This window comes from Ylistrum balloti, unplaced genomic scaffold (genome assembly GCF_031769215.1).
Source record: "Ylistrum balloti isolate Yb309-2 unplaced genomic scaffold, AGI_CSIRO_Ybal_v1 Utg370298, whole genome shotgun sequence".
NCBI lineage: Eukaryota > Metazoa > Mollusca > Bivalvia > Pectinida > Pectinidae > Ylistrum > Ylistrum balloti.
In genome coordinates this window covers 1,955,559-1,970,590 of record NW_026782224.1, presented here as the reverse complement: position 1 = coordinate 1,970,590, position 15,032 = coordinate 1,955,559, and the positions used below count along the sequence as shown (strand labels likewise).

Genomic DNA, 15,032 nt, shown 5'->3' with positions numbered 1-15,032 from the left:
TTCTGTACAATGGTAAGATTAAACCTATGGCCTTCAAGTGACCTTCACCTTACCTCAGCTAGAGTCTCGTGGTCCTGTAATATGGTGAGGTTTACCGTATGACCTTCAGGTTACTTTCACCTTACCTCAGCTAGAGTCTCGTGGTCTTGTAATATTGTGAGTCTGCCGGGTATGTGACTTTTCATGTTCTGCAGAACCAAGTTGAAATATTTGACACTCTTGATACCAAGCTTTTCTTGCAGTGAATTGGCGACATCCTGAAATTAAAACAATAAAAAAACATCTTTTATTCTCCTTTTTTTCCAAGATTAAATTCAAAGAGTTGACATAGGCCAGTCCAGAATAAAACATATTCAGTTGAAATCCATACATCCATAACTTGGGTAATAATGGCCATAACAATAATGTGCTTAAGCTTTCTTTATGATAAATGATATTCATACATATTTTAGAAGAGATGAAAACTTTAATCACATAAAATTGGAATAAATAACATTTCTGTATACTGTGTGTTGATACATCATTGCATGATGTTATACATATAATAATACATGTCACTCAGTTTTTCTTTGCTAACATTAGTATAGAACACGGGTAACCACAGGTTAAAAACACAGGTAAATACAGGTAGGATAGTATGAAACAGACTATAATCATTCTAACAACATTTCTCAATTTTTAATTTTATAAAAAGTGGGCAAATCGAGACACAGCCAATCCTATATATGACTGGGATATTGTGTACAAATCCTCCCTTAATGTAATACCATGGGGACTCTAGGATCCTACATACAACTGGGATATTGTGTACAAATCCTCCCTTAATGTAATACCATGGGGACTCTAGGATCCTACATATGGCTGGGATATTGTGTACAAATCCTCCCTTAATGTAATACCATGGGGACTCTAGGATCCTACATATGGCTGGGATATTGTGTACAAACTCCTCCCTTAATGTAATACCATGGGGACTCTAGGATCCTACATATGGCTGGGATATTGTGTACAAACTCCTCCCTTAATGTAATACCATGGGGACTCTAGGATCCTACATATGGCTGGGATATTGTGTACAAATCCTCCCTTAATGTAATACCATGGGTACTCATATGGCTGGGATCCTACATATGGCTGGGATATTGTGTACAAACTCCTCCCTTAATGTAATACCATGGGGACTCTAGGATCCTACATATGGCTAGGATATTGTGTACAAATCCTCCCTTAATGTAATACCATGAGGACTCTAGGATCCTACATATGGCTGTGATATTGTGTATAAACAGATTAAAAGCCACGGTACCTTGACAGTTGTCTTGTTGTCATACTTGAATGACTTGGTCTGACCATTCTCCAAGAACACTTTCAGTACATTTGGCATGAAAGGCACATAACTTTCATCAGGTGATGGCTACAAGATAAATCACAAATGGTATTAAGATTTACCCTGTCTCAAGTTCATAAAATCTTCCATTCTGTCTTTACTTAAAACACAAATCAATAAAATTGAAAATATTACATTCATACTCAGCTGCAAAACACCTTTTTATGAAAAAAACTCAATCATTTAGATTTCCTTTGAGAAGAAAACATTAGACATCAGAGAATTTAAAATTGATTTGAACAATCACTGACAAAAACTGAAATATTACCACATGTGAGATGGAATTACATCTGAAGTGATATTTGAAGTTAAAATTTTTATGTAAAAACTTGATATTCAGAGATTATTGTATCAAACCTTATTAAATCCTACATACTGTATATTTTTTTTCTTTATATAAATTTAAAAACATTATGAGGAGCAAGTGAAAGCCCTCACAGGCTCAGAACCACTATTTCTAGTGGGTTTCCAAATCTCTTTGGCCCGAGAATGAGCTCCATGATGAGAAAATTCACACAGGTGTTAAAATAATTTTCACTTACACTGTGCATCCCATTCACCATGGTAACGGTGACAGATTCCGCAAATCTGACACGAGAAGGGTTGTTTTTTAGCTTGGCCTTCTTTGCTGCTGTGAGGAGAGCAGACTTCCTTGTAGACTGTAATCAAACGACAACATTAATCAGCACTTTTTCCATCTAACAACATATTACAGGGGACAGATTACACTGTAAAGTAGTGGGAATAGCCGAGTAACAAGGGGACAGATTTCACTGTAAAGTAGTGGGAATAGCCAAGTAACAAGGGGACAGATTACACTGTAAAGTAGTGAGAATAGCCGAGTTAAACAAGGGGACAGATTACACTGTAAAGTAGTGAGAATAGTCGAGTAACAAGGGGACAGATTACACTGCAAAGTAGTGGGAATAGCCGAGTAACAACAGGGGACAGATTACACTGTAAAGTAGTGAGAATAGCCGAGTAACAACAGGGGACAGATTACACTGTAAAGTAGTGAGAATAGCCGAGTAACAACAGGGGACAGATTACACTGTAAAGTGAGAATAGCCGAGTAACAACAGGGGACAGATTACACTGTAAAGTAGTGAGAATAGCCGAGTAACAAGGGGACAGATTACACTGTAAAGTAGTGGGAATAGCCGAGTAACAACAGGGGACAGATTACACTGTAAAGTAGTGAGAATAGCCGAGTAACAAGGGGACAGATTACACTGTAAAGTAGTGGGAATAGCCGAGTAACAAGGGGACAGATTACACTGTAAAGTAGTGAGAATAGCCGAGTTAAACAAGGGGACAGATTACACTGTAAAGTAGTGGGAATAGACGAGTAACAACAGGGGACAGATTACACTGTAAAGTAGTGAGAATAGCCGAGTAACAACAGGGGACAGATTACACTGTAAAGTAGTGAGAATAGCCGAGTAACAAGGGGACAGATTACACTGTAAAGTAGTGAGAATAGCCGAGTAACAAGGGGACAGATTACACTGTAAAGTAGTGAGAATAGCCGAGTAACAACAGGGGACAGATTACACTGTAAAGTAGTGAGAATAGCCGAGTAACAAGGGGACAGATTACACTGTAAAGTAGTGGGAATAGCCGAGTAACAAGGGGACAGATTACACTGTAAAGTAGTGGGAATAGCCGAGTAACAAGGGGACAGATTACACTGTAAAGTAGTGGGAATAGCCGAGTAACAACAGGGGACAGATTACACTGTAAAGTAGTGAGAATAGCCAAGTAACAAGGGGACAGATTACACTGTAAAGTAGTGAGAATAGCCGAGTTACAAGGGGACAGATTACACTGTAAAGTAGTGGGAATAGCCGAGTAACAAGGGGACAGATTACACTGTAAAGTAGTGGGAATAGCCGAGTAACAAGGGGACAGATTACACTGTAAAGTAGTGAGAATAGCCGAGTAACAAGGGGACAGATTACACTGTAAAGTAGTGGGAATAGCCGAGTAACAAGGGGACAGATTACACTGTAAAGTAGTGGGAATAGCCGAGTAACAAGGGGACAGATTACACTGTAAAGTAGTGGGAATAGCCTAGTAACAAGGGGACAGATTACACTGTAAAGTAGTGAGAATAGCCGAGTAACAACAGGGGACAGATTACACTGTAAAGTAGTGGGAATAGCCGAGTAACAAGGGGACAGATTACACTGTAAAGTAGTGGGAATAGCCGAGTAACACGGGGACAGATTACACTGTAAAGTAGTGAGAATAGCCGAGTAACAAGGGGACAGATTACACTGTAAAGTAGTGAGAATAGTCGAGTAACAAGGGGACAGATTACACTGTAAAGTCGTGAGAATAGCCGAGTAACAACAGGGGACAGATTACACTGTAAAGTAGTGGGAATAGCCGAGTAACAATGGGACAGATTACACTGTAAAGTAGTGGGAATAGCCGAGTAACAAGGGGACAGATTACACTGTAAAGTAGTGAGAATAGCCGAGTAACAACAGGGGACAGATTACAGTGTAAAGTAGTGAGAATAGCCGAGTAACAAGGGGACAGATTACACTGTAAAGTAGTGGGAATAGCCGAGTAACAAGGGGACAGATTACACTGTAAAGTAGTGGGAATAGCCGAGTAACAACAGGGGACAGATTACACTGTAAAGTAGTGAGAATAGCCGAGTAACAACAGGGGACAGATTACACTGTAAAGTAGTGAGAATAGCCGAGTAACAACAGGGGACAGATTACACTGTAAAGTAGTGAGAATAGCCGAGTTACAAGGGTACAGATTACACTGTAAAGTAGTGAGAATAGCCGAGTAACAAGGGGACAGATTACACTGTAAAGTAGTGGGAATAGCCGAGTAACAAGGGGACAGATTACACTGTAAAGTAGTGAGAATAGCCGAGTTAAACAAGGGGACAGATTACACTGTAAAGTAGTGGGAATAGACGAGTAACAACAGGGGACAGATTACACTGTAAAGTAGTGAGAATAGCCGAGTAACAAGGGGACAGATTACACTGTAAAGTAGTGGGAATAGCCGAGTAACAAGGGGACAGATTACACTGTAAAGTAGTGGGAATAGCCGAGTAACAAGGGGACAGATTACACTGTAAAGTAGTGGGAATAGCCGAGTAACAACAGGGGACAGATTACACTGTAAAGTAGTGAGAATAGCCGAGTAACAATACTATATGATCAGTTAACCCGATGACTGAAATCACATGTAAAAGACACACACATTAATTGTCTATTTCAGTCCTGATTCATAATAATACAATCAAACTCCGACTCTGTATTGAGGTATACAACAATAACTTGTTGTTATATAGACAAACATGACGTATGATAAACAATAACATTGCTTGTTATTTTAGAACATTTTCTTTAGGTTAATTATGTCAATAGAAAAGAAGCTATTATAACACAGCCAGTAGAAGACTAGAGTGTGAAGTCACCTTCATCTTATAACACAGCCAGTAGAAGACTAGAGTGTGACGTCACCTTCGTCTTATAACACAGCCAGTAGAAGACTAGAGTGTGAAGTCACCTTCATCTTATAACACAGCCAATAGTAGACTAGAGTGTGAAGTCACCTTCATCTTATAACACAGCCAATAGTAGACTAGAGTGTGAAGTCACCTTCATCTTATAACACAGCCAATAGTAGACTAGAGTGTGACGTCACCTTCATCTTATAACACAGCCAATAGTAGACTAGAGTGTGAAGTCACCTTCATCTTATAACACAGCCAATAGTAGACTAGAGTGTGAAGTCACCTTCATCTTATAACACAGCCAGTAGAAGACTAGAGTGTGACATCACCTTCGTCTTATAACACAGCCAATAGTAGACTAGAGTGTGACGTCACCTTCATCTTATAACACAGCCAGTAGAAGACTAGAGTGTGACGTCACCTTCGTCTTATAACACAGCCAGTAGAAGAATAGAGTGTGACGTCACCTTCGTCTTATAACACAGTCAGTAGAAGATTAGAGTGTGACGTCACCTTCGTCTTATAACACAGCCAGTAGAAGATCAGAGTGTGACGTCACCTTCATCTTATAACACAACCAGTAGAAGACTAGAGTGTGAAGTCACCTTCATCTTATAACACAGCCAATAATAGACTAGAGTGTGACGTTTTGATGACTACACGGTCACCTTCATCTTATAACACAGCCAGTAGAAGACTAGAGTGTGAAGTTACGATGACTACACTGTCACCTTCATCTTAAAACACAGCCAGTAGAAGATTAGAGTGTGAAGTTTCGATGACTACACGGTCACCTTCATCTTATAACACAGCCAGTAGAAGACCAGAGTGTGAAGTTTCAATGACTACACAGTCACCTCCAGCCGAAAAATGACCAGTGTGTAGTGTATTAACACTGACGTACATAGAGCACAGTAAGGTATTGACCAACATACCGTGTAAGCAGATGGTAAGCAGATTATAGCCCGTAATGTACACAAGACTGTAACAATGCACTGTAGTCAATTCAGCTATGTCTTGTTCGACACTTGGTCATAGATGTGCCAGTCTGTGGCCCCCTCATCCCTATTAGTACTGTCCCGTTGTGGCATTTCCAGATGGCTTCCTTAACCAATAGCCTAAAAAGGTTATTTCCCTGGTGACTATTTTGGAATTGATATGATTTTGCTGTGTTACCATCTCATGATATTTTTGGGCTATCATCTGTTAACCATTATGTCAAACTCTTTTTGACCTTTGTGTACATAAGATTATATAGTACAGTAAAAAAATTGGTTGATACCTTACTATCTCATACACTACATATGTTAGTGCTAATACAGTGGTTGTGTTTTGAAGAACTTCTATTCTATGAACATTGCTTGTTGTTTCATTGGCTCTGCACTTTTGTAATTGCTCTATAGTGTCCATAGCTGTGAAAATGAGCATCATCTTAGTTTCACAATGAAATTTGCTATCTGGCACTGGAAGGTCTATTTTACAAAGAAATTGGCTACTAGGCAATCGAAGGTCTATGTTACAATGAAATTTGCTATCTGGCACTCAAAGGTCTATGTTACAATGAAATTTGCTATCAGGCACTCCAAGGTTTATGTTAAAAAGATGCTAAACTTCACACGTATAGTGTATTTGTATTTAGTCTATAATAACAACAACGGTCATTGCCATCAGACAAAACCTCATCATCACAGATGGACACCACCGATGTTTCATACTTTATTAAAATGACCAGTAAGCTCTGAAGCACAATATCAAAAACAAAAGGTAGCCAAAGTAAGAAATGTCAGTTCATTAAGAAAATAAGTATATTGTAATTGGAAGGAAAAAGTAAAAGAAAAAAAAAAAAAGAAAAATTAGATTATACCTAGGGATACATAATGGATGTCAACAGTTTAAACAGATGTCCTAAAAACAACTCCCTGTAAAACTCCCCTATCAAGAAAGGTGGGGCCAAAAATTACCCTAAAAGTTCATGGTGAATCACTGGAAGCTGAAAATGTATATTCCATAATTGCCATTGGGACCAAGAGGGAGGGTGTTGGAAACAGGGTAAATATTAAGAGATGGAGGTAGGGATGAAGCTAAATGGGTATTGGGAAATTTTTTGAGGTAGAGGTATTGGGAATGGGATAAATGTTTAAGGGAAGAAATTTGAGACTCATTTTCATAATTAAACCACCTTAAGATGCTTCAATTCATGAAGAGTATTTGATTCTACCATATCTGGGTCTTGAGAAGAAGATTTTTGAAATTTAAGTCAATTTGACCACTTTTGGCCAGCCCATCAGTCCATGGGGGTCAGTCGGGATCAAAATAGGCATACCATCAAGCTGTCATCCTTCACTTATAATTCTAACCAAGTTTGGAATATTTCCAATGGAAATTAAACAAATCATGCTCAAAAATCTAGTTTTCCTATATAAACTGTAGTAAACTTTACCCCATCCCCATGTGGGAATGTGAGACCTGTGGGCCATGAAATTCACTATTTTGGTAAAGAACCTTAAGATGCTTCCATTCATGAACAGTATTTGATTCTACCATATCTGGATCTTGAGGAGAAGATTTTTGAAATCTGAGTCAATTTGACTCCTTTTGACCTGCCCCCATGTGCCCCTGGGGGTGGGGACTGTATAATTTACAATTTTGGATTATTTAGGCCAGGGAAGGTTTCTGCAAAATTTCATTGAAATCTTATTAAGGGTTTTTTGAGAAGAAGTCGAAAATGATAAATTGTTCACAAATGCACAGTGCCGGATGAAGATGACCAGAATAGGTCACCATATGACCTAGGTGATCTTACAAAGGTCATACATCTCAAAGTATGAGATCTACAATTTCTGTCTTCTCCACAAATCCGCCACCTAAAACATACCTTGAAACTGAAATTAATTCTTAAAAGTTTTCGATCTGTCGAGTAAGTAAAGACTCTGGAAGGAAAAGATCATAAACATATAGCATGCTGGTAAAGAACTTACTAGACAGTAGCCAGAGGCCAGCACCACAGATAATCCATGTAACCACTGAACCTGCTTCACAGTTAATAACTCTTAGGTTAGTCAGACCTTGAAATAACCCTATCCTAATATATACCCAATCCAAACAAGAACAAGACTATGAGAAAAATGCTGCAAAAATAAAAATAAAAACTTAATCAAAAAATGAAAAAGAAAAAAGAGTTCGGAGAAAGAAATTAATCTCAGCAAATTAAAAGAAATGAGAAAACCAGAAGTGTGAAGTGGTAGTTTTGACTACAGAAGTGTGTGGAAGGGTGGCATCAACTAAAGAGAGGTAAAGAATGGTGGCCTTGACTAGAGGTGTGTAGAATGTTGGCATTGACTAGAGGTATGTAGAATGGTGGCATTGACTAGAGGTATGTAGAATGGTGGCATCAATGAAAGAGGTGTTTAGAATTGTGGCTTTGACAAAAGAGGTGTGTGGAATTGTGGCCTTCACTATGGAGGTGTGTGGAATGGTGGCCTTCACTAATAAGGTTTGTGGAATGGTGGCCTTCACTATGGAGGAGTGTGGAATGGTGGCCTTCACTATGGAGGTGTGTGGAATGGTGGCCTTCACGACGGAGGAGTGTGGAATGGTGGCCTTAACTAATGAGGTGTGTGGAATGGTGGCCATAACTATGGAGGTGTGTAGAATGGTGGTCTTCACTATGGAGGTGTGTGGAATGGTGGCCTTCACTACAAAGGTGAGAGGTAGGGTGGCCTTAACTATTGAGGTTTGTGGAATGGTGGCCTTCACTATGGAGGAGTGTGGAATGGTGGCCTTCACTATGGAGGTGTGTGGAATGGTGGTCTTCACTATAGAGGTTTGTTGAAAGGTGGCCTTCACTATGGAGGTGTGTGGAAAGGTGGCCTTCACTATGGAGGAGTGTGGAATGGTGGCCTTCACTATGGAGGTGTGTGGAATGGTGGCCTTCACTATGGAAGTGTGTGGAATGGTGGCCTTCACTATGGAGGTGTGTGGAATGGTGGCCTTCACTATGTAGGAGTGTGGAATGGTGGCCTTCACTCTGGAGGTGTGTGGAATGGTGGCCTTCACTATGGAGGTGTGTGGAATGGTGGCCTTCACAAGGAGGTGTGTGGATTGGTGGCCTTCACTATGGAGGCATGTGGAATGGTGACCTTCACTATGTAGATGGGTGGAATGGCGGCCTTCATTATGGAGGTGTGTGGAAAGGTGACCTTCACTATGGAGGTGTGTGGAATGGTGGCCTTCACTATGGAGGTGTGTGGAATGGTGGCCTTCACTATGGAGGTTTGTGGAATGGTGGCCTTCACTAGGGAGGTGTGTGGAAAGGTGGCCTTCACTAGGGAGGTGTGTGGAATGGTGGCCTTCACTAAGGAGGTGTGAGGAAAGGTGGCTTTCACTAGGGAGGTGTGTGGAAAGGTGGCCTTCACTATGGAGATGTGTGGAATGGTTGCCTCCATTACAGATATGTGTTGAGTGGTAACCTTTCAGAGCAGTATGTGGAATGGTACAGGGTACAGACTCCACAACATTGGAAAGAAACTAACAAATGACCTGAATATGAAAAAAATCTACAAAATGCTTTACAAACCTGATCATCTCCCTGTTTTTGGAAAGAAAAGAAGTACATCAATGTAATTCTAGAAAGGTCAGGAACAAGTCATGCAGTACACCACATGAAAAGAAGGCCTAAGTCAAATATGTAATCATTTCAAGACAAAAATTACTTGCTTAATACCATCCAAAGTATAGGTTCAACATGGTCTACATCACTGCTACTTCCTTTTATCTTATGAGTAAAGAGTTTCTTACATACACTTCTAATCAACTTCATAAATATCACACTTTCTCACTCGCCAAATACTACATTAAACTTGAGCAGATTACAGTTCTGAAAAAGACTGAAAGAAATTATGAAATTTAGGGTCAATTCCTAATTGTGAATTGTTCAAAAAAGAAAAAAAAGTAATACATTTGAAAGCCTCATGGTGATCATTTAAGACTAGAAAAACTGGAGAAAAAAGCCTCTGTTCAGTTTTTTGTCTGATGAATCATCATACTCGCTTAAATCAAATACGTTTATCACAAGCCCACACTTGGTCATCATATTTCCCTTATCCTTAGGTTTCTCCCAGCTCAATTACAATGGACTTGCTTTATCATTATCAGATCCAGCCTTTCAAAGAATTCTATCCTTTCTTTCCTGTTTTACATTCAATCCCAAGGTGTACACATTCAAACACTGATACACCACTGAATAAGTCCGGTCCACATACAGACACAAAATAAGTCTGGTCCAGGTACAGACACAAAATAAGTCTGGTCATCTGGTCCAGGTACAGACACAAAATAAGTCTGGTCAAAGTACAGACACAAAATAAGTCTGGTCAAAGTACACACAGAAAATAAGTCTGGTCCAGGTACAGACACAAAATAAGTCTGGTCCACATGCAGAAACACAATACAGTCTGTAAAGTTATGTCTACTAGCTAACAAGAACTCTCTCAGAACACTAAGTGAAAGTATGAAAACTATATGAGCAGTTCCCATTCTGACAAAACAACAGATCTACTTACATTGTCTGAATAGGGCTGACACACTGTCAACGTCATGGTTTCCCGACAAGACCTGTAAAACAACAAATATATATCATATCTAGTGTAAAACAATTCATATACATTTACCTATGAACAGATGGGTACATGAACCAATGTATTAAGTAGCTCAGCTCTATCACTGACAAAAAGTTAATGGTTTCCATATAAGTTCTCTATAATTCATTCCATCAGTTTCTTATCCTTAAAATGTAACATTTGATCTAGAAACATATAACAAAGTCTTATCTTGACCGAGTCCCTGTTACATCAGTACACTGTATTTAAGTCCATGTAACATCAGTACAGTGTATTTTACAGACATAAAGATGCCTTACCTGACCAGATCAATGACATATTGTCGCGGTGCTTTCTTCACATCTTCACCATTAATTTTGATGATCTGGTCGCCAGGTAACAATTTGTCCACACTGGGGCCACCTGAAATGATGCACATGATGATAAATTTTAGTGACATTCTTTGACACCAAAAGCCACCAGTTATTTAATTTTTTTACATATTAAAGCAATATATAATCAATCAGCCAGGCTAAATGAGATGTTGACCTTTTATTTGTAGAATCATCAATGTGACGACCATTGTACTGAACAGAGGGACACTATACCAGATATAGGGACACTGTACCAGATATAGGGACACTGTATCAGATATAGGGACACTGCACTAGATATAGGGACACTGTACCAGATATAGGGACACTGATATAGAAACACTGTACCAGATATAGGGACACTGTACCAGATATAAGGACACTGTACCAGATATAGAGACACTATACCAGATATAGGGACACTGTATCAGATATAGGGACACTGTACCAGATATAAGGACACTGTACCAAATATAGAGACACTATACCAGATATAGGGACACTGTATCAGATATAGGGACACTGCACCTGATATAGGGACACTGTACCAGACAAAGGGACACTGTACTAGATATAGGGACACTGTACCAGATGAAGAGACACTATACCAGATATAGGGACACTGTACCAGATATAGGGACACTGTACCTGACAGAGGGACACTGTACCAGACAGAGGTACACTGTACCTGACAGAGGGACACTGTACCAGACTGTAGACACTGTACCTGACAGAGGTACACTGTACCAAACTGTAGACAGTATACCTGACAGAGGGACACTGTACCTGACAGAGGGACACTGTACCTGACAGAGGTACACTGTACCAGACTGTAGACAGTATACCTGACAGAGGTACACTGTACCAGACTGTAGACAGTATTCCTGACAGAGGTACACTCTACTAGACTGTTGACAGTATACCAGACAGAGGCACACTGTACCAGACTGTTGACAGTATACCTGACAGAGGTACACTGTACCAGACTGTAGACAGTATACCTGACAGAGGTATACTGTACCAGACTGTAGACAGTATACCTGACAGAGGGACACTGTACCAGACTGTAGACAGTATACCAGACAGAGGAACACTGTACCAGACAGAGGTACACTGTACAAGACTGTAGACAGTATACCAGACAGAGGTACACTGTACCAGACTGTAGACAGTATACCTGACAGAGGTACACTGTACCAGACTGTAGACAGTATATCAGTCAGTTGAAAATCACACTATTCTCACCAGAAAAAAACTTTATATTACTGTTTTGTAGACTATAAAAAGCCTTTGAAGTAGTCTATGGAGTAAGCTAATAAAACAAGGAATTCAAGGGAAGTTATCAAATATCATAAAATCATTGTACGATAATGTCAAGTCTTGTGTCAAATATAAAGGTCATATTTCAGAATATCACCCTAACAGAATCGGCCTCTTTCAAGGGGAAATTTTATCGCCAATTTTGTATAGTCTTTTTGTTAACGATTAAGAAATCAATTTCATTAACCAAAGTTGTCCATCTATTGAGTTAGGTATGATATCTATATTTTTATTGATGTACGCTGATGACTCGGTTCTCATAGCTGAATCACCAAGCGGGTTGCAATCCATGCTAGATACTCTGCTTATTTATAATGATAAATGGAAACTTAAACTTAATGTACTTAAAACAAAAATAGTAATTCTTCGAAATGGTGGGCGAATTAAAGATGATGAAAAATGGTTTTGCAACGATGTTAAAATTGAAGTTGTGAACAAATTTAACTATCTGGGTATGCTTTTCAATTTTAATGGTAAATTTAACAATACGCAGCAACATGCCACGGAAAAGGGGAGAAAATCGTATTTTAGACTGATAAACAAAATAGAAAATCATAACTTTAATGTTGAAACGTTGTGCTCAATTTTTGATACTTATGTTAGTAGTGTATTAACATATGCAAGTGAAGTGTGGGGATTCCATAAAGCTACTGATGTTGAATAAAGAAAAAAGTAAAGAAAAAAAGAAAGTACATATCATGATTTAGTTTATTTTGAATTAGGTAGATTACCAATATATATTGTCAGAAAATTGAAAATAATGTAATTCTGGACTGAAATCAAAGATACAGATAATTGTGTGTTGAAAGCATGCTATGAACAAAGATTATTAGATAATGATGAGTGGATTGTAAATATTAAGTTAGAACTCGATAAATTAGGATTAGGGTACTTATGGAACAGCAGTCTTGACAGAAAACTAGTATACAAGTTAATTGAGAGTAAGTTTCAAGAAATCCATATTTAAGAATCGTTGAGCAATATTCGGAATTCTCCGAAAGGTTATTTATATCAACGTTTGATAGACAATTTTGGGCTGCATTATTATTTAAGGAAACCTATTGACTTTTGATTCAAGAAATGTATATAAAAATAAGATTGTCATCACATCAGCTCAATATTGAAAGTTGTAGATATAGGAACGTAGCCAGAGAAAATAGGGGCTGCACATTATGTAATAATAGATATATTGAAATTGAAGACGAATTTCATTTTATTTTAAAATGTCCCTTTTATGTTGATCTCCGATTTAAATATTTTAAATCATATTATTTTCGCAGACCTAGTGTGTTCAAATCAATTCAGCTTCTGAGTATAAACAATGTAAAGGAATTAAATAACCTCGGAAATTTATTCATTATGTATTTAAACGGCGATCTGAAGTATTATAAGTATATTATAAGCAAAATATTATAAATTAGATTTGCACGTAAGCGAGTGTTACCACAGTCAGTTGGAAGACCTCTATTGGCTATAAGGTATTATCTGTGTCTCCCCTAAACCTCTATTGGCTATAAGGTATTATCTGTGTCTCCCCTAAACCTCTGCTGTCTATAAGGTATTATCTGTGTCTCCCCTAAACCTCTGCTGTCTATAAGGTATTATCTGTGTCTCCCCTAAACCTCTACTGTCTATAAGGTATTATCTGTGTCTCCCCTAAACCTCTATTGTCTATAAGGTATTATCTGTGTCTCCCCTAAACCTCTGCTGTCTATAAGGTATTATCTGTGTCTCCCCTAAACCTCTATTGGCTATAAGGTATTATCTGTGTCTCCCCTAAACTCTATTGGCTATAAAGTATTATCTGTGTCTCCCCTAAACCTCTGCTGTCTATAAGGTATTATCTGTGTCTCCCCTAAACCTCTACTGTCTATAAGGTATTATCTGTGCCTCCCCTAAACCTCTATTGTCTATAAGGTATTATCTGTGTCTCCCCTAAACCTCTACTGTCTATAAGGTATTATCTGTGTCTCCCCTAAACCTCTGCTGTCTATAAGGTATTATCTGTGTCTCCCTTAAACCTCTGCTGTCTATAAGGTATTATCTGTGTCTCCCCTAAACCTCTACTGTCTATAAGGTATTATCTGTGTCTCCCCTAAACCTCTATTGGCTATAAGGTATTATCTGTGTCTCCCCTAAACCTCTGCTGTCTATAAGGTATTATCTGTGTCTCCCCTAAACCTCTATTGGCTATAAGGTATTATCTGTGTCTCCCCTAAACCTCTATTGGCTATAAGGTATTATCTGTGTCTCCCCTAAACCTCTATTGGCTATAAGGTATTATCTGTGTCTCCCCTAAACCTCTGCTGTCTATAAGGTATTATCTGTGTCTCCCCTAAACCTCTACTGTCTATAAGGTATTATCTGTGTCTCCCCTAAACCTCTATTGGCTATAAGGTATTATCTGTGTCTCCCCTAAACCTCTACTGTCTATAAGGTATTATCTGTGTCTCCCCTAAACCTCTACTGTCTATAAGGTATAATCTGTGTCTCCCCTAAACCTCTACTGGCTATAAGTTATTATCTGTGTCTCCCCTAAACCTCTATTGGCTATAAGGTATTATCTGTGTCTCCCCTAAACCTCTACTGGCTATAAGGTATTATCTGTGTCTCCCCTAAACCTCTACTGGCTATAAGGTATTATCTGTGTCTCCCCTAAATCTCTACTGGCTATAAAGTATTATCTGTGTCTCCCCTAAATCTCTACTGGCTATAAGGTATTATCTGTGTCTCCCCTAAACCTCTATTGGCTATAAGGTATTATCTGTGTCTCCCCTAAACCTCTACTGGCTATAAGGTATTATCTGTGTCTCCCCTAAACCTCTACTGGCTATAAGGTATTATCTGTGTCTCCCCTAAACCTC

At 38.8% G+C, this 15,032-nt stretch overlaps 1 protein-coding gene across 1 annotated transcript in view; it reads right to left on the bottom strand.

Annotated features, from left to right (window-relative positions):
- The window catches only part of LOC132553128 (uncharacterized), a 96,589-nt gene that overhangs the window by 28,476 nt on the left and 53,081 nt on the right, over nt 1–15,032 (bottom strand). Inside the window, exons 4-8 of the mRNA XM_060217340.1 lie at nt 10,795–10,897; nt 10,439–10,490; nt 1,930–2,046; nt 1,307–1,414; nt 126–257 (exon numbers count right to left, since the gene is read on the bottom strand). Coding sequence (XP_060073323.1) covers nt 126–257; nt 1,307–1,414; nt 1,930–2,046; nt 10,439–10,490; nt 10,795–10,897 — 512 coding nt within the window. The remainder of the gene's footprint in view (nt 1–125; nt 258–1,306; nt 1,415–1,929; nt 2,047–10,438; nt 10,491–10,794; nt 10,898–15,032) is intronic.